At 43.6% G+C, this 20,259-nt stretch overlaps 1 protein-coding gene across 1 annotated transcript; it reads right to left on the reverse strand.

The window, feature by feature from the left end:
- Positions 1-254: 254 nt before the first annotated feature.
- ddost (dolichyl-diphosphooligosaccharide--protein glycosyltransferase subunit (non-catalytic)) lies at positions 255-20,257 on the reverse strand. The gene is made up of 11 exons (XM_085967036.1): positions 20,035-20,257; positions 19,118-19,228; positions 17,654-17,740; positions 14,830-14,933; positions 14,290-14,384; positions 12,377-12,470; positions 9,012-9,160; positions 6,752-6,899; positions 4,171-4,291; positions 2,530-2,636; positions 255-1,133 (listed from the first exon to the last, which is right to left on the reverse strand). The coding sequence occupies exons 1-11, from the start codon at positions 20,204-20,206 to the stop codon at positions 984-986; spliced, it is 1,338 nt and encodes a 445-aa protein (XP_085823162.1). The 5' UTR covers positions 20,207-20,257; the 3' UTR covers positions 255-983.
- Positions 20,258-20,259: the final 2 nt, after the last annotated feature.

Here is a 20,259-nt window from a genome sequence, read left to right on the forward strand (position 1 = left end):
AAGGCACTATATAAATGTAAGTTTCCTTCAAAAGGGAGTGCAAAAATAAAAAGTTACTATGATATATTTACCTCCTAGAAATAAACACCCCACTGTAGGCCAGTCTGACTCCACATTTAGCAATGATAGAAGGCAGGGTCGTTTTGCTGGATACCAAGATGCCACCTCATGGGTGGCAAGTGAGACAAAATTTATATAAGTGGAGCTAACCATACAACATATTGGGAGTTAAAAGAAATTGAAACAACAATAGATGGAATGTTAAACTTTATTTCCAATGGTCTGGAAAATAAATTTTGAGCAGAAGTTACATCAATGTGGGTGCAGAGATTGGGAGAGAGAAATTATAAATTAAAGTCATTAGATAAATCTGAAAAGACATTTCTCAGCTCATTTTAATCTCTTGTTGGCCAAAGGGTAAGATCCCTCCGAAGAGAGACCGAGTGGTTAAATTAACTCACACAGGCTCTTTTGATCTGAACTGGTGATAGGCGAATATAAAAAAACTTCCAGCTTTTCTTGTTCTTGTTTATGAAGCTCTCACTGCAACTGGTGAAGAACCATCATGAGGTCTAATATTTCCCCATCATCTGACCCAGACATGGAAACAATGGACTTTATCCTCTGAATGGAAAATGAACACCTGGTTCTCAGGCAACTTTTAAGAGTTTTTTTTTTACAAAGTATATATATCCTCCAGAGCAAAATAAAAATCAAGACATTGATTAAACAGTCAGCACCAGAAGGAGAATTCATACACCCACTTTCAGTAACTTGCAGTACATGGCTAACCTCTGATCAACGGAGGGATCAACAATAAATGGGATTGTAGTCTAGTTGCACCCGATATGGTATGGGCTCCAGGAAATTACCGTGGCCAGTACAAAAGGCTAGAATTTACACCCATCTATCACCAATTTAAACCAACTTAAATTCTCAGCAATGGAGGTGCCAAGAACACAGCACACTCTGCGATCCCCAGCTCACTCCGCCTTCTCTTTTTCTTTCATGTGCAAGAAGACCACCGAGAACAAGAAGAGTCCGACCATCATGGAGAAGGTGCTGGCGTAGTACGGGTAGGCAGAGGGGATGAAACGCTCATACTGAGTGTGCTGGAGGGGACGAACAGACACCTTGAACAAAAAGAAACAGCTTTAGTTAGATTCACGGTTAAGAAAGCAGTCATTTCTCTACTCATTTCCAAACTCTTCTGAGAAAAATAATCTGGCAACTACAGACGACTGCTGGAGAGGCTGTGGCTAGAAGAGCACCAGAATAGCTGAAGGCAGAGGAATGACAAAAAAAAATGGAGACATTGCCCCTGCTGCAAAATGTAGCCCTCCCTACAACAAATGTGGCTGAAGCATCTGTGAAACAGATGCTAATCAGAACAAATCATATTCAACCTTTGCCTGGAAATGGAAAAAAATCTGTTCAGGGCCATTTCTTGGTGGTTCACTCAGTATAGCCTGCTCCCACATAAGCCACCCAACTAACAAGATCATGAGTATGCAGCCCCCTCCCAAAACCAAGACCAAACGAGATGCTTCAATCCCTTGACTCACACTGTTCCCAGCACATACGAAGAAACCTAGATGCATCAATGAACTCTTCCCACAAGCAGATGCCATCAAAATGTACAATGATTTCATAAAGCCAAGGTAAATATGTGCTTCCTGAGGTGTGCTGCCCAAAACGCAACCCGGTACTCCAGATGGAGTCTGAGCAGGGCTCCTACACAGCTGAAGCATCACATCCTCCCCTTTGTATTCCAGTCCCCTTGAGAGAAAGGCTAAAATTCCATTAGCCTTTTTGATTGCTTTTTGTACCCATTTACTAGCTTTAAATGGTGTGTGTACTTGCACTCTCAAATCTCTACACTCCTCTACAGTTCCTAGTTTCTCACCATTTTTAGAAAATATGACAATTTGTCTTTTTTGGGTCCAAAGTGGATGACCTCACACTTGTCCACATTGAACTCCATTTGCCATAGTTTTACCCACTCACTTCATCTGTCCACGTCTCTTTGTAACTTCCTGCTCCCATCTGTCCCTCCTAACTCAAAGTTATTCTTCTAACTTAGTGTTATTTCTCCCGCTGTAATTGAAAGTTGCCTTGGGGAGAACGCAGGGAGAGGGTACTGAGTTTGGATGATCAGCCATGATCTCACTGAATGGCGGGGCAGACTCGAGGGGCCGAATGGCCTACTCCTGCTCCTATCTTCTATGTTTCATAGGCGTGATCAGCAGTTGCACAAGCAGCAGAGGCATAAATCATACTCTAGTGTCGGAATGATAATTAGGAAAACCTTTTCCAACTTAGACAGAATGGAGCAGTGAATCAAAGATTTTGTTCAATGAAGACCCTAAAAGGTAAGTAATTGATTTCCCCTGCATCTTCCATATGCCACCAGGATTGATGTCCGATTAATATTTTTGATCATTGCAAGCCTTTTATTCATCTAATACACTATAAAGAAAGTTAAATTTCAGGCAACATTGCTGCTCAAGTGCTCAGCCTGATGCATACCTGGGTGGAAGAGTAAAGGTGGGTGTATCCAAGCCTGTTGTAATCTACTTTAAACTGGAACACGCCGTAAACGTCAGGCAGTTTGAACTGCACGCTGTATTTACCACCTGGGAAAACAAGACATATAGATTAGAGCATTTTCACTCTTACTGAGCTGTATGGGTAAGCTCTACATCCATTACTATGCAATTCATTCTCAAGCTGTAGAGGTAGCAGAGAGATATGGTAATCAAAAGTTGGCAGGAACCAAGGGATTTGGGATAGTGCAGGAAGATAGAGTTGAAGTAGAAGATCAGCCATGATCTTACTGAATGGCAGAGCAGGCTTGAAGGGCCGAATGGTCTATTCCTGCTCCTATTTCTTATGTTTGTGTGTTCTTAAACAAAAGGAGAAGAGAAACAAAGTACTTTACATGGCAGGTGCTGACTCCCAGCAGAGCGTTTCCTGTCTTTGTCCTTGCATTACTCTATCTTTTGTGGAAATCAGGTGATTTATTTACGAGCCTTTCACCCAGTCTAGACTGAAAGGGACCCAGTCCTGTCTGAAAGGGTCCTCTGTGAATTGAGCTTGGCAGTTTGAATCCAGTTCCATGGGGGCATGCACCAATAAAATAAACCTGACCCTAATTCAGCACTAACTGGCAATCTCACTCAGACCACAGGATGGTTGGTGTGGAAAGTGGAGGAAATGTCACACTGGTGCAGTAATGGGGTGCCCTTGGAGGTTGTTGGACAGATGGGGAGTTTTACTCTGCATATGGCTGTGCTATATCTGACTAGGGGTGCTTGATGCTGACACAGGTGCCTAAAATGGGAAGAGTTCCATTTCTCAGCACTAACATTGATGAGTGCAAAAATAAAATTAAAAACTGTTCCTTCTCATTCAAATGTACTTCTCCACAGTTTGAATAAACCCCAGTTTTAACCACCCAGCTTTCGACCCCCTTCACTGCTTGTCCCCAGATTATGAGTCTTAACTTTTGTCACCAACATCTTCAAGGTAATTCATGACATCCCTTTCCCCCACACCAGCTCTACCTAATCAAGTTCCAAAAGTGCCATGAACATGTTTAACCTGGAATGTATGTGTGCGTGTGTGTGTTGGGGGGGACGGGTAGGAACCCACAATCTATTTCTATTTCATAGAATCATAGAAATTTATGGCATAGAAGGAGGCCATTCGGCCCATCGTGTCTGCACCAGTTGAAAAAACTATCCAGCCTAATCCCACGTTCCAGCTCCTGGTTTGTAGCCTTTCAGGTTACGCCATGTATGCCATATTCCAAGCAAAGTTTGACAAAGGTCTTACACTTCAGAATTTTCTGTTTTGAGGCAATGCAATCTATACGAGTGAAAACTCATTCAGCACTTTACACTTACAGCTTAAAGAGCATATTCCTCGCTCGCAGAGCGCCGACCGGAAACCCCCCACCCCCAAAACCTCTGAACGGGCAGCTCTTGCCAGAGAGCAGCACTAACGGAACATCACCTGCTTTCAAAATTATGGTAAAGCATTAGATATTGAATACACAACGCAAGGTCGAACTCTGTTTCAGCCAATAATCCCCCGTTATACTCCTGTTCTTTGTAGCTCAACGCCATGATGTTTCCCCATCACCAGAGCCCTACAGATTGTACTCACCATTTTTCTTCAGGTAAGTTCTGACAAAGGGGTCGATGCGAACAAACTCTAGCTGAATGTCATCTCCATCGAATGGGACCCATTCCCCTTTGGAGAGCTTCTCAATAACAACGCTGTACTCCTGCCCAAGATAGAACATTATAAACATCACAAATCAACCCTCCAACTCTCACATCACCACAGCTAGGTCCTGGATAGTAATGAGAAAAGTGTGACCAGACCTTAAAGAATCAGACTTGGGTACTTTATATTTGAATAATAATCAAAAATAAAGTACATAGACAGAAAGTCAATAAAAAGTCAGTATCAGAGTCAAAGAATGATTCCCCTTTACATTCCATCACTTAGTATTGCTTCATGCCATGGAAGGAGTGCGGCGAAGATTCACCAGGCTGATACCTGGGATGGCAGGAATGACGGATGAGGAGAGATTGTATCGATTGGGCTTGTACTCACTGGAGTTTAGAAGATTGAGAGGGGATCTCATCGAAACCTATAAAATTCGGTCAGGCCTGGACAGACTAGATGCAGGAAGGATGTTCCCGATGGCCGGGGAGTCCAGAACCAGGGGTCACAGTCTAAGGATAAGGGGTAGGACATTTAGGACAGAAATGAGGAGGAATTTCTTCACCCAGAGAGTGGTGAACCTGTGGAATTCTCTACCACAGAAGGCAGTTGAGGCCAATTCATTAAATATATTCAAGAAAGAGTTGGATATATTTCTTAAGGCTAAAGGGATCAAGGGATATGGGGAGAAGGCAGGGACAGGGTACTGAATTTGGATGATCAGCCATGATCTCATTGAATGGCGGAGCAGGCTCGAGGGGCCGAATGGCCTACTCCTGCTCCTATCTTCTATGTTTCTATGTTCATAGTGGAGTATAAAGGGCCCATCTCTCTCCACTCTGACCAGTAATTTAAATCACTTTAGGACTGTTGAAAAATCTAAAATGACCTACTTTATAGGGTCCAACTATATACACAATTTGATTCTCAACCAATGAAGGCAGAGTTTACCTAAACTCCTTAGTGGCAATGATATCGCTCTTAAGCCACTGCATGTTATAGAGCAGTTTCATTGTCAAAGAGTATAATTAAGATCGGAGTCCATTAGTATGAAACTGACTCTCTTCAATCTGTGAAGGGAACGAGAGGCAGGCAAAATGAACAAAAAGCAAGCATGGCCACAATATCCTCAACCCCTCCACCTTGAGGACGTGTTAGGTCTTGTGCAGCAGAAAAGATAAATGTACCAGTCACACAGTTCATAGATAGAAAATTAATTTGCAGTGAAATGAATCAGACTTAAACACAACCTGGTCGGCAAGTAGCCAATAAACATCTTGCTGCAAAAATGCTGCAGGAAGTTGGTCGGCTGCTAGCGTGTCACCCCAGGAGGCAAACTACACCAACAGAACATGTGATGTGAGAATAAAAGGAAATTGAGATTATGAAAGGTTTTTCTCAAATCAGATTATAAAATACACAAAGCAACAGTTTAAAACGCCCCTCCCCCCAAGTAAACACACACATGAAAGCACTAGTACGACAGCAAAATACTGCAGATGCTGGAAATCCGAAATAACAGAAAATGCTGGAAAAACGCACTACCTGTCCTCTCCCAACACACAGACCAGGGAAGCCACAACTTATGGTACTAAACAGTCAGTATTTGTTGTGGACATGATTACTGAGAGAATAGACAGACTGGTTTTACCAACGTGTATTCTGACTGCAACGGCTTATCATGCAAAATGAGTCAGGTAAATAACGAGACAAAAAAAGCCAGGGAATACTAGAAACTAAACTAAAAGATAAAATGCTGGACTGAGCTCCACCACTGGCTCAGTGAATTTGTCCAGGATGTAGCTGAACCACCCACACCAGGGCAAGGCGAAGAGCCAACCAGTCCCAATTGTTATCTGATGATCCCGTAAAGTGATGTAGTGTCTTGAAGGGGGCGGGTAAACAGAGAGACTGTGAGTTATGCCCAGTTTTTAACATCACTCCTCTTGCATGTTGAATTTACAACAGTGCTGAATCGTCAAGAAAAATCATCAGCAAAAAATCAATTTTCAACTGAGTGACTTTATGTCCACAATGAGAACTAGAGTGCAGATCTCTCACCCAGCAGATCGACTTAAAAATCCTAGTCTACAAATCCCTTCATGGCCTCACTCCACCCCATCTCTGCACCTCCTTCAGCCAACATTCCACCTCACCTCTTCTGCTTATCCGAGTCTGCTCTAGTGTGCATAGGTGGCAGGGCCTTCAGCCATAGTGACCCTGCTCTCCAGAATTCTCTTCCTAAACTCCTCTGCCTTGCTACAGCTCTCCCTACTTTCACAAGCCTTCCCCAAAGCCTAATTCTTCAATCGCACTTTCAACCATCACCCCCACTAACTCTTTTCCCAATTCATGCTTGATAGCTGAATTCTTACTCGCTCCCCTTTAAGCATCTTGGGGTGTTCTGCTATGTTCAAAATCCCCACCACAAATTTATTTAATTCATAATATCTCCTAAAATTCTGATAATTCTGCAATAATTTTAACAATTAGTATCAGTTTCAGTGGTACTTACCACCAGGTCAGTTATGGTGTAGGCATTTGGTGGCTTGGTTTCTCCAACAGGGTGGTGAGTCACCTTTCCTACACGTAGAACTCCTTCATCTTTGAATACCCAGCGGGACAGTGCCACTGCCAGTTCATAGTTCCCAGTATTTGAGAATCTAAAATCAAAAAAAGTTGATAATATCACATCAAACTCTTTAGCACAATCTTGTACCAGTGTCAAATTCACAAAAAAGCACCTTGTAAAACAAAACTTAGGAAAAGATTTACATTTTGGCAGTAAATAAATAATCTGTAAATCTTTGGAATTCTCTACCCCAGAGGGCTGTGGATGCTCAGTCGTTGAGTATATTCAAGGCGGAGATCAATAGATTTTTGGACTCTAAGGGAATCAAGGGATATGGGTATCGGATGGGAAAGTAGAGTGGAGGTCAATGATCAGCCATGACCTTATTGAATGGCGGAGCAGGCTCGAGGGGCTGTATGGCCTACTCCTGCTCCTATTTCTCATGTTATTATATATGTCACAGAGGAGGAATTCAAGAACTTTTATTGCAGTGACCTGCATTCCTTGGTCCACATTCTATGCTCCGTAATTGTGCAAGCTAGATCCAAAGAGGGCTAATCAATGTTATAACTATCAAACTTTGTGTCATAAATCGCAACTTCTACAAGAAGTAACTCGAAGTACTACTGAACAGCCAGCTGAGGACGCCGTCCGAGGAGTATAAATACTCGGGCGTGGGCCCACTTTGACCAGAGACAATCTGGAAACAGGAAGCTAGTGACTACTAACTAGACCTCCATGTTTTGTTACAAGTCGATTAGAGCCTTGCTTTATGTACAGCCAAGTGCGTAGTGAGTCTTTATTACATCACTTTGCATTCCCAATTCTCAGCTCCAGAACTTCAGAGATCTCCCCGTGGAACATGGCTACTCCCAGGAGTGTTATTTATTGCTGCTGAATGACAATTCCATCAGACTGATCATTCAGCGCACCAGATACACAGCTGCTTCTGTTAGAGTAAACCCTTGGGTTCGAAGACTTTACTTTTTTTTTTAATTTCACATTCCCACTATCACCCTTTAGCTGAATGGAATAGTGATTGGAAGTCTCTGGATATGAACCAGTCAACCAACAGGCAGATGCTTCATCACATAGCAGAACCTGCTGCGATCTGAAATGAGATTAGAACCATCCCGAGGCCAAAACATGCTCACCAAGATCAAGATATCAGTGGCATAATTTCCACAATCTTTTTTTTTTTTTTTTTAAAACCATTCATTATCACTGATTAAGTTGAAGTATAGTTTCCTATTGCAGATTAATTGCAAAATATTCATTAGCTTGCCAAACCACAATATATTGCTTTAAAAGAAAATCACAACTCCTTTAATAATGAAGCAGCTCATGCCATCCAGACTTGGCCTGATAAATATCAGGTAATGCACATTAAACCATTCAACAGAAAGCCCAGCCACCTTCCCATGACCTTTAATGGCACCACCATCACCATCCTGGGGTTCATCACTGACCAGATGCTGAACTGGACCAGCCACATACTGTGGCTACAAGAGCAGGACAGAGGCTGGGTACTTTGCAACAAGTGGCTCACAACTCCTGACCCCCAAAAGCCTCTTCATCATCTACAAGGCTCAAGTCAGGAATGTGATGGAATACACACCACTCACCTGGTTGGGTGCAGCCACAGAAACACACAAGAAGCTCCGCACCATCCAGGTCACAGCAGTTCACTTGATTGCTGTCCCTGCCACCAGACTCAATATTCACCCCTTCCACCACTAGTGCAATGTGCCTGCATTATGTACTATCTACAGGATCCAGCACAGCAACCAGCCAAGCTTGCTTCAATTGCACCTCACTCCCCTGTGACCACTACCACCAAGAGAACAAGAGCAGCAATATTGTGGGAATACCATCATCTCCCAAGTGCCCATCCGGACTTGGACATAAATCGCTGTTCCTTCATCTTTGATGGGTCAGAATCTTGGTATTCCCTACCTAACACCATTGAGAGTACCATCATCACAAGGACTGCAATGTTTCAAGAAGGACCACCACCATCTTCTTAGGGGTGGACAATAAATGCAGCCTTGCCTGCACTGCCCACATTTCAAGAACAAATATTTTTTTTAATGACATGTTTTCTTTTTGCAAAGTAGTGACACTGAACAGGTTGGAATGGAAGGTATTAATTAAAAATCTTATACTTGTCAAAGTAACTTTGTCCTTTGACATCTGGTCTTACCTCTCGGCTCCTGGAGTAGCTTTTTGTACAGGAGAGTTAAAGAAGGCATCGCTGAAGAAATCAAGGGAGCCGCTGAAGACGACACGAGCGTTGTTCCGGGCCTGGAGTCCAGCAATCAGCAAGGTGTTCTTCCCCACAGCATGAGGATACTAGTACAATGAGGAAAATCTGGAGGTTTGTCACAATCAGGCTGTTGATTCCCTTCCTATTTTACACACTTTTGGCTACCTATTCCTGTGAGTGTGCTATTGGCTGTCAATGCATTGTGTGCACGAACACTTGAAGCATGTTCAGCTCCAACACACTCTACAACTTCTCTGAATTGAAAAAGAACTCAAAGGAAGAGCAGTAACAACATAAAACGCTGGAAAAACTCAGCAGGCCAGGGCATCATCCGTGGAGAGAGAAACAGAGTTAACGTTTCAGGTCGATGACCTTTCGTCAGAACTGGAAAAAAAAGCAGGAAATGGAACAGATTGTGAAGCAAGTTAGGGGCTGGGAAATGGGGATGGGGAGGAAAGAACAAAAGGGAAGGTCAGTGATAGGATAGAAAGCAGGATAGATTAAGAGACATTAAGAGATATTCAAGGCGAGAGGAGGTGGTAATAGGACAGGTTAAGAAACAAAGGATGGCTCTAGATGAGGCGTGAATTGCGCTGGCAGAATGAAAGACAGCTGCCATGTGGGAGGGAAGAAAAAAGGCCAAACAAAAGTGTGGATAAAAAAAATTAAAAATGTATATATATGTGATAGGGGCAAAAACACTGAACAAATATTTTGTATCAGTCTTTACAGTAGAGGACACTAAAAATATCCCAACACTGGACAAATGGGGGTGGGGGGAAGGAGCTAAACACGATTAAAATCACTAAGGAGGTGGTACTCGGTAAGATAATGGGACTAAAGGCGGATAAATCCCCTGGACCTGATGGCTTACATCCTAGGGTCTTGAGAGAAGTAGCGGTAGGGATTGTGGATGCATTGGTGGTAATTTTCCAAAACTCCCTGGATTCAGGAAAGGTCCCAGCAGATTGGAAAACTGCTAATGTAACGCCCTTATTTAAAAAGGGAGGCAGACAAAAGGCTGGAAACTATAGACCAGTTAGCCTAACATCTGTGGTTGGTAAAATGTTGGAGTCCATTATTAAGGAAGCAGTAACAGGACATTTGGATAAGCATAATTTAATCGGACAGTGTCAGCATGGTTTTACGAAGGGGAAGTCATGTTTGACAAATTTGCTCGAATTCTTTGAGGACGTAACAAACAGGGTGGATAAAGGGGAACCAGTGGATGTGGTGTATTTGGACTTCCAAAAGGCATTTGACAAGGTGCCACACAAAAGATTACTGCACAAGATAAAAAATCACAGGATTGGGGGCAATATACTGGCATGGGTGGAAGATTGGCTATCTAACAGAAAACAGAGAGTTGGGATAAATGGTTCATTCTTGGGTTGGCAATCAGTAACTAGTGGTGTTCCGCAGGGGTCAGTGCTGGGACCCCAACTCTTTACAATCTGGAGGAAGGGACCGAGTGCAACATATCCAAGTTTGACGACGATACAAAGATGGGAGGGAGGGAAAGCAGTGAGTGAGGAGGACATAAAAAACCTGCAAAAGGACATAGACAGGCTAAGTGAGTGGACAAAAATTTGGCAGATGGAATATAATGTTGGAAAGTGTGAGGTTATGCACTTTGGCAGAAAAAAATCAAAGAGCAAGTTATTATCTAAATGGAGAGAAACTGCAAAGTGCTACAGTACAAAGGGATCTGGGGGGTCCTGGTGCATGAAACACAGAAGGTTAGTATGCAGGTACAGCAGGTGATCAGGAAGGCCAATGGAATCTTGGCTTTTATTGTAAGGGGGATGGAGTATAAAAGCAGGGAAGTCTTGCTGCAGTTATACAGGGTACTGGTGAGGCCACACCTGGAATACTGCGTACAGTTTTGGTTTCCATATTTAAAAGATATACTTGCTCTCGAGGCAGTTCAGAGAAGGTTCACACGGTTGATTCCGAAGATGACGGGGTTGACTTATGAGGAAAGGTTGATTAGGTTGGGCCTCTACTCATTGGAATTCAGAAGAATGAGAGGCGATCTTATCGAAACATATAAGATTGTGGGGGGGCTTGATCGGGTGGATGTTTCCACTGATGGGTGAAACTAGAACTAGGGGGTATAATCTTAGAATAAGGGGCTGCCCTTTCAAAACTGAGATGAGGAGAAACTTCTTCACTCAGAGGGTAGTAAATCTATGGAATTTGCTACTTCAGAGAGCTGTGGAAGCTGCGACATTAAATAAATTTAAAACGGAAATAGACAGTTTCCTAGCTGATAAGGGAATAAGGGGTTACGGGGAGAGGACAGGGAAGTGGACGTGAGTCTAACTTCGGATCAGCCATGATCCTATTGAATGGCGGAGCAGGCCCGAGGGGCCGTATGGCCTACTCCTACTTCTTATGTTATGGGCCAAGGTTATGATCTGAAATTGTTGAACTCTATGTTGAGTCCAGAGGGCTGTAGAGTGCCTAATCCAAAGATGAGGTGCTGTTCCTCAGGCAGGGTAGCAGTTGGGGCACTACAATTCCCCTCCATGCCCTTGAGCTGGGAAAGGAAGAGCAACTGGGCTATGTACACGCATATGTAGAGCACCCAGTATATACCCTACAGAATACATAGAGTGCTGAATATATACACCCAGAGTACCCAGTATGCACACCTAATATGCATTCCATAAGTACCCAGTATCTACACGATAGAACATGTTGCACAAAGCATGCTTATCACTTTCACCCCTCGAGCTCAATGTCAAGTATGTAGCTGTGCAATTAACCCAGTAGTGAGAGCATGTACACACAAATGCAGATACAAGTGCAGTATACAGTGGATTCAACACTGCAGGAATTACACAGGAAAATGAAACAGAACTTTCTTGGGCTCTCTTGATTGCTCAATTGGCAAAGACAACATCGCACTGAGCCAGAAAGCCCCATTCAATCTGCAGTCTGTGCTGAGTTAGCTGGTCTCAGGCAGGGCAGCAGTTGGGGCACAATTCCCCTCCGTGCCCTCGAGCTGGGAAAGGGATGAATATAACAAACTTCTTCCCCCCCCCCCCCCCCGTCTATCCAGTGATCCCTTTTAGAATGTCCCAGAGTGTGTACATATCAGGCGATGCTAGGATTGAGCTAGGTTGTGGTCCCATGGTCAAACATCCTGTTGACATCCACTGTCTAGGCTCATGCATGAAAAATGGTCACCTGAATGTGGAACCAGAGGGTGCCCGTGGAACTGTATCCCAGCACGAGTCAGGACCATCAGGAGAAGAGGATCATTCCACAACCGGAAGATTATACACAAGAATTACCTGTGTTACAGGCTTGTCTGGGAAGAAGGAGTAAGAGCTGGAGGATCCAGTCAGAATATCCAGGACAAGAGGGTTATCAGGATCTGCCACCATACTAGAAGGAAAAAAAATAGAAACATCAAACTCTGGAGTAATGGACTAAAAGATAAATCAAGTAAGTTGCTCCCATTGCAGTTTTTAAACCAAATAAAGAGACTTGGTCTGCAATGAAAGTCTATTGTAATGTGCAGAAACACATAATGCTCACGCACACACAAGTGTTAACTTCCGCATTCAAGCTTCTTTCTCGAACTCCGAGCACAGCATCTCTCCCTCCCCAGGTGTTCTTGCTTGGTTACTTCCTCAGTTCCTGTACTATATTTTCTCCAACTCCAACACCTTGCCTGCACCCTCCACTCTTCCACCTCTGGTCTACATGTTCCCCCACCCAGTCTACCACTGCTGGCAGACTCTTCAGTCACCTCTCCTCCACACTCTGCAACTCCTCCTAAATTCCCCATGCTGCTTTGCTACATCTCGCCCCCCCCTTCAAAGTTTCCTCAGTACCCATCTCTCCCCCATTCCTTTGGGCACCTTCCCCAATTTCTCTACTGCTCCTGTCTGACCCTCAACTGTGAAGCACTTTGGAATTTTTGCTACATTAAAGGCCCTAGATGAACAGTTGCTATCCTATATAGAGAAAGTATCAAATTAAAAAAATCAACCTATCAAACTCATTTCTTCCATAGGCCACATAAAATATCCCATGCTTGACCAGTTGCCTTCATTGACACGGTTTCACCAATGAGCTATACAAGGGTACACCAACTTGTTTCAGCTTAGAGTTAAAAGCCCTTCAGATGTGCCCCATCACTTGATCAACCCTGCAGATGTTTCACATGACTAAATACTGTGTGGCCGGTGACATCGCACCCAAATCGCTTTCTTTTCCATCTTTGCTCATGGGCATTCCTTACTCACACACTCCAGATTCCAAAATGTCAAATCTTAAAATTATCTACACTAACTACACCTGATCTAGTTCATCCAGTTAATTGGAATAAATCCCTCTGAATGCTGCCAACATCCCTTATACAGGAAACTTTGTGATATCCGGCACCGACGGGACCGAGCTGTTGCCGATCAATCAAAACTGCCGGACATACAAAGTTAATGTTGAAGCATGCAGAGGTTTTCATCTCCATATCTGACAACAAACACTGTTGCTTAGCAACAGCTTGTAAACAGTCGGCCCGTACCTTGGAAGCGTCTCTGTAGCTTAGCAACAGCTTCAGAGAGACTTTCCAGAGCCCGACTGTTGAAAACAAAGCCACGAGAAGAAAAAAAAACTAACAAAACGGCTCCTGATTTCTGCCGGTAGATCGAGGTTTCCGGACATACAACCTCCGGATAAACCAAAGTTTCCTGTACTTGTCATTTGCAAATACATTTGCACTGATTTCAACCTTTTCCTCCATCACTACTTGTTCTCGTCTTCATCCTAAATGCCACCAAGACCTTATCACAAACCCTCAACAACTAATGTCTGCCACTGCAAAACCATTAGTGCTCCTCAGAACTCAGCAGTTCCAAAATTTAATGAAAAACAAAACCACTGAAAGTAAAGAACATGCATGCTTTGGGGAACAAAAATGCAAATCTCAATGCACTGCATGAGATCATCGGCATCGCACTGCTAGTGCCTGTGGTTAGATGGCAGTGAAACCAGTTTGTTTCTCATTCATGTTTACTTAAATTGCCAAACTCAGATTGGCGTGACAGATACTCTAAAGCACTAGGACTGCAAGTCACAATTGGGCAGCGTTTGATGGCCAGGTTTGTGACCAATTGTTGTAAAGGTTGATTTTGTTCTGCTACAAGTTTGCTGCACAGAGTGAAAGAGTGAGAAATCATTGGAATACCTGAGCACTTACCCAACGCCCCGAAATAAAAGGGGATTCTTTGGTTGTTTCCCCACAATAGTGGGTGCCTTCAGCAGTTGTTCACTGTCAGCGATGATCAGTGTGTGCTTTGGAAACAAGGAGGCATTTATAGTCAACTGTGCTTGCTCATGAATCAACTCTAGAATGTTTAACAGTTCTTTATGAAGCTACTTTGTGGCACCTTTCTTGATTGCTTTACAAATATATTGAAATTTGTTAGTATTTATTATATACCCCATAACTGACCTAGGAGCTTGATGCTGACACTAGGTCCCAAAAGTGGAAATGCATTCCATTCCTCAGCACTAACATTCCTCATTTTAACAGAGATGAAATTCACCAAATGTGAACTAAAAATGTCTAAGATCTATGGTTCCAGATTTGGGGGGGTTGGGGGAAAGAGAAGAAACAAGAATGCTTAAATTCAATTGCTCTTACTTTGAAAATACCTCTCATATTATTAAGCAAGTAGTTTGGTGAGGGATACACTATTATTAGATAACGTATTACTTCTTTCCCCAATGTGCTTACCTGGCCAGGATCAGAAACATCGTAGTTATGATGGTCAATAACAGCAGTTTTCTCCTCATCAAATTCGATCCCGCACTCGCTACCCAGCTCTCGTAAAGGGTCCCCTTTAAATAAGCAAAAGCAAAATTAAACTCATTGAAGATACTGGAAAATTCGAGCTGCATTCACCGCGCGCCCCCCACCACCGCCCCGCCCTTCTGTAAACATCCTCCTCCACTTGTCCCTCACTCTTGCTCCTGGCTCCTAATTGTGGAGCAAAGCAGCCGCATCAGTTAACTGTGCAGAGTGCTGTTGCTGGGTGGGGGTGAAAGAGGGGATCCTTTATCATTTTTCCAGATTAGGAATTCTTTAGGCCAAGTGGTTTAAAGTCTAAAAAAAAAAATTAAGAACCTTTTGCGTTTCTGAGGAGCACTAATTATTTTTTTTACAGTGGCAGATATACTGGTTGCCAAGGGTTTGTGATATGGAATGCAGACAGGCACCAGTAGTGATGAGGACTAAAGTTGAAATCAGAGCAACGATATGGGAAAATTACAAGTATAAGGGAGAGTGGAAGCATTGCATAAAAACATAGAAGATAGGAGCAGGAGTAGGCCATTCGGCCTGTCGAGCCTGCTCCGCCATTCAATGAGATCATGGCTGATCATCCAAATTCAGTACCCTGTCCCTGCTTTCTCCCCATATCCCTTGATCCCTTTAGCCTTAAGAAATATATCTAACTCCTTCTTGAATATATTTAATGAATTGGCCTCAACTGCCCTGTGTGGCAGAGAATTCCACAGGTTCACCGCTCTCTGGGTGAAGAAATTCCTCCTCATCTCAGTCCTAAATGGCTTACCCCTTATTCTTAAGACTGTGACCCCTGGTTCTGGACTTCCCCGCCATCGGGAACATCCTTCCTACATCTAGTCTGTCTAGTCCTGTTAGAATTTTATAAGTTTTAATGAGATCGCCTCTCATTCTTCTAAACTCTAGCAAATATAAGCCTAATCGACCCAATCTCTCCTCATAAGTCATTTCTGCCATCCCAGGTATCAGCCTGGTGAATCTTCGCTGCACTCCCTCCATGGCAAGATATGCACCAATTGAGTGGATAAGCTAAGGCAGGTGGATTTCAGTGTCGATAAACTTATTTTGAGTTTATTTTGAGCCTGAGCCCAACACAAGCAATGAAATGCCCAGTTCCTTATTGGTACCAATCTAACATCACCTTAAGGTGTTGTACTTTCTGGCACAGGAAAATGCACTTAAATAAAACATGCATCTATGAATTACAGATCAGATGAGGAAAAGCACAGGCCAGCTACTCAAAGGGCCACATTTCCCATTACTGTGGGTGCAACAATAAATCCAGGATATGCCCCTTTTCATTAAGGAAGCCTGGAAAGCTGGTAAATGAGAACATTGCTGTCCAAACAGCAGATTACAGTTTTCTCACAAAGATCTCTCCCTATTGAGTCCTGATTTCAATAAGCCGGTAAAGGACGTGGTGAAGCAGGCCACCAATAGCAGGGGTGGCAAGGTATATGCTCACAGGGAGAGAAGGATCACCCTGTGCTGTTATTTGTGTCCCTTTGTATTTAGAGAGTAGAAAGACAAAGACCTGGCACCAGATCAGCAGCCTGCTCTCAGGTGCCAGTGAACCTGAAGAGGATGGGAGTAACATAGCAAAGAATTATGTAGTAAGTATTTTCCTCCTTTACTGTGGCCATGTGCTCTCTGGAGGAGGAAAAATATGCCTAGGAAGGGTCCATGAAATGGATATGGTTTGTAGCTGGTTTGGTAACCCTGTTCCCCAGTTCAAGAGAACAAGTTTATAACACCAATTTATGGCATATTTATTCTGAGAAATCACAACTTATAAATTTGTAAAAGATAGATTTTGATCAGGGGGGCAATGGAACTTTTAATGGATATACAGATATCCTCATAACTTCTGTACAATGTGACAGTCTTGACTCAGAGTCAGAAGGTCATGGGTTCAGGCCCCACTACAGAGACTCGAGCACATAATCCAGGTTAACATTTAAATACAGTACTGAGGGAGTGCTGCGCTGTTGGAGATACTTTCTTTTGGATGCAACGTTAAGGGGCAGGCGGGGCTTCAGTTTAAGTGGATGTAAAAGATCTCATAGCACTATTTGAAGCACAGTGTAGTTTGTTGGTGTCAGGACCAACATTTATCCCTCAACCAACATCACCAAAATAGATTACAGGAAACTTTGTGCTATCCGGCACCGACGGGACCGAGCTGCTGCCGTTCCCTCAAAACTGCCGGACACTCCAGAGTTAATGTTGAAAGATACGGAGATTTTTATCTCCGTATCTGACAACAAACACTGTTGCTTAGCAACAGCTTCTAAACACTCGGGTGCAGCTGCAAGCGTCTGTAGCTGAAGCTGTTGCTATAGCTACAGACCTTGCAGTGCTTGACTGGGGAAAAAAAGCAAAAGAAAAGAAACGAAAAGAATAAAAAACAGCTCCTGATTTTTGCCGGTGGCTCCAGCTTGCCGGCTGGTTCGCCTCCGGATAACTCAAAGTTTCCTGTATCTGGTCATTTATCTCATTACTGTTTGTGGGACCTTGATGTCCACAAATTGGCTGCCACATTCCAACAGGGACTATACTTCAAAAAGTACCTCACTGACTGGGAATCACTTTGGGACATCCTGAGGTACTGATAGGCGCTATATAAATGTAAGTTTGTTCTTTCTTTACTAAAGATTAAAATGTGCACAAAAGAATGCTTTTTTAATTACGTAATACATTATTCACATTTCCAAAGTCACTACCATTTCAGATGTAATATTTATTCTTTTTTTACCAATGTCTGAGCTTGCAGCAACCAATACGTTTCCACCTCCATCGATGAATGTGGCAATCGTGTCAACGTTGATGTTACCTCCAAAATCTGAAACCAAAAGCGAATTTTCATTAACCGCAGCTGCGTATCCTTTCTAGCTCCTCTACACCCTCGAGCAGAGCAGCTGCTGATTCGAGGGAGAATACTAATCTAATCCCCATCGGCCCTCCGGAGTCAGGGTCTCAACTGCAGAGTGTGGTTTTCTTTTGGAAGTTCTCGCTCGTTGCCTGATGCAGCACTATATGTACTCGTGACAAGTGTAGTGTCCACTTCATAATCCTTCCTTATTAGCCAAATAGCATTGTCAGTGAGAAGCAATCTCAAAAAAGTAACATTAAATTTGAGTGAACATACTGAACTAACTAAAGTAACTTCCATTTATGTGACTTGCTTTGCTCCTGTCTTTTGCTATTCTCACTTCAGGTTTTCTCCCTTTATTCAAATTCCTTATCTCATCTATACACTATTATGTAATCTCTGGCTTTTCAGTTGGGAGAAGGGTGGGGGGTGGGGAAATGCCAGACCTGCTCCTGGATCTCTAACAGGCAGCATATGCAGACATTTGTAATTTTACCATTCCTCAACCTCTTATCCTCTGTTCACTACCTCTCCAACTGCACAGCCAAAAATTAGACCAAGAATTCGAAGATATCAGAGCACCTTCAATGGCAAACTAAGCCATACAAACAGAGAAGGTCCTAGATCTGAGCCCCGGTCAATAGTTTTGACCGCCTGAGGGGGGGGGTCGCAGAGGAGTTTTGCAGACTGCTTCCCCCCCACTTATTGGCCCTGGGATTTTTCTCTATTTTTTGCCTCTCTTGGGAGATGACATGGCTGCGGGGATTGGGAAGGGAAGAAGTGTTTAGCCATCATGGTGTGGAGCAGGCATGATGGACCAGCTGGTCTCAACAGGGCCAGTATGGGATTCATTACTGACCACAGTGCCCCAACGTGGCCAAGGTTCCCACTCCTGAGAAACCCCTGCAAGACGTGGATCAGATTGTTCTCGGTTGTGATGGCACCAGTGATTAAATAGCCTGCTGACACTCTGCCTAAGCTCATAAGTGAATAATAGCCACTTTGGCAAAGTATTGGAGACCAACCAGTGCTTGTGGAACCAAAAAGCAGTTAATGTCTTTAAAAGAGGGGAGAAAATTGGTAAGAAATAAATATATTTCCTGACACTGAAGGATATTTCCTGACACTGAAGGATAGACTATCACTATGTTGACATTACATTACATAAAAAGCCCTCCAAGCTCCTTTGCTGATACAGTACACTACAATGACTGCTCCATTCCAAGCAGGTCACTGGAAACAATCTACTAGTTAACCTTCTTTAATCAGGAAAGTTCAAGAAGCCTTCAAAAACAAATTGCAATTTCCAAGTGAAAAAACTATGCCAGGAAAATCAGGCACCTTTACCTTCCACTGATGGAGAAAAAATGATGAGGTGATCATACAGAAATTCTCCATGTTTAATCAGAGACAAAGCAGGATCATCCGAAATCTTGAATGTCAAGTTAAATCCAAGATCTAATTGGAGAGTTCAAACAAAGGCAACAAGTTAGTACATTTTAATAACTGATGAGAATATTCAGAAATACACCAGAACAGTGATATTTACAGAAAGACTTAGCGCAAGCGGGTATCAATCATCCCCACCCTGAAGGTACGGTAACTAACAGAGGACTGCTCCTTTTAGGTCACTTGTTGATTTAATTCTCACCATTAAAACCTCCCTACATTCCGTTCAACCTTTGCGACCAACATTGGGCTGTATCCCCATCAGATCTGTCCAACCCCACTCTCTGGATTCCAAAGACCTCTGGTGCTGAATGATACCTGACTATCGTCCACATTGCCAGCTGATGTGGTGGGTGCTAACTTTCTGCGTGCCTTCAAGAGGGAGCTGGACCAGTTCCTGAGTGGGGCAGAGATCACATCCTATAGAAGGCAAGTGCTTTTAAAGGTAAATAATTGGTCCACGTGATCTCCTGAACTAGTTTCGACCGCCTGAGGGGGGTCGCAGAGGAGTTTTGCAGACTGCTTCCAGCCCCCCTTATTTCCCTGGGATTTTTCTCTGGGGTTTTTTTGCCTCTCCCAGGAGATTACATGGCTGCAGGGATTGGGAAGGGAAGAAGTGTTTAGCCATCATGGTGTGGAGCAGACCTGATGGACCAGCTGGTCTTTTCCTGCCCATCAATTTCGTATGTTCGCAAGTGTCACCCCCCAAAGCACTTACTCATCGCCTTTTGCATCTCTTACACTCCACCTCCACTTTGCAACTGCGCGCCTATCACCAGACCAGGGAAAGTCACCCTCTCACCCCCGGCTCCCACCTGTCAGGCTGCTGAAGAACATGGAGTGCGTCTCCTTCATGTTGATGTTCTCCAAGAGCGCCAACGTCCGCCCGGCCCCATCCACCACAGAGAGGAGAGCGAAGAGCAGGAGAAGCACGGGCGCCGAGGCCCGGTGCACAACCATTGGTCTCTCTCTCCGACCCGCCGCCATCTCCCGCACAGACCGAGAGCGGAACCGGAACCCCCACCACTCCTAGCAACCGC

The sequence above is a fragment of the Somniosus microcephalus genome, chromosome 25, assembly GCF_052327205.1.
Source record: "Somniosus microcephalus isolate GS21.2 chromosome 25, FLI_Smic_1.0, whole genome shotgun sequence".
Classification (NCBI taxonomy): domain Eukaryota; kingdom Metazoa; phylum Chordata; class Chondrichthyes; order Squaliformes; family Somniosidae; genus Somniosus; species Somniosus microcephalus.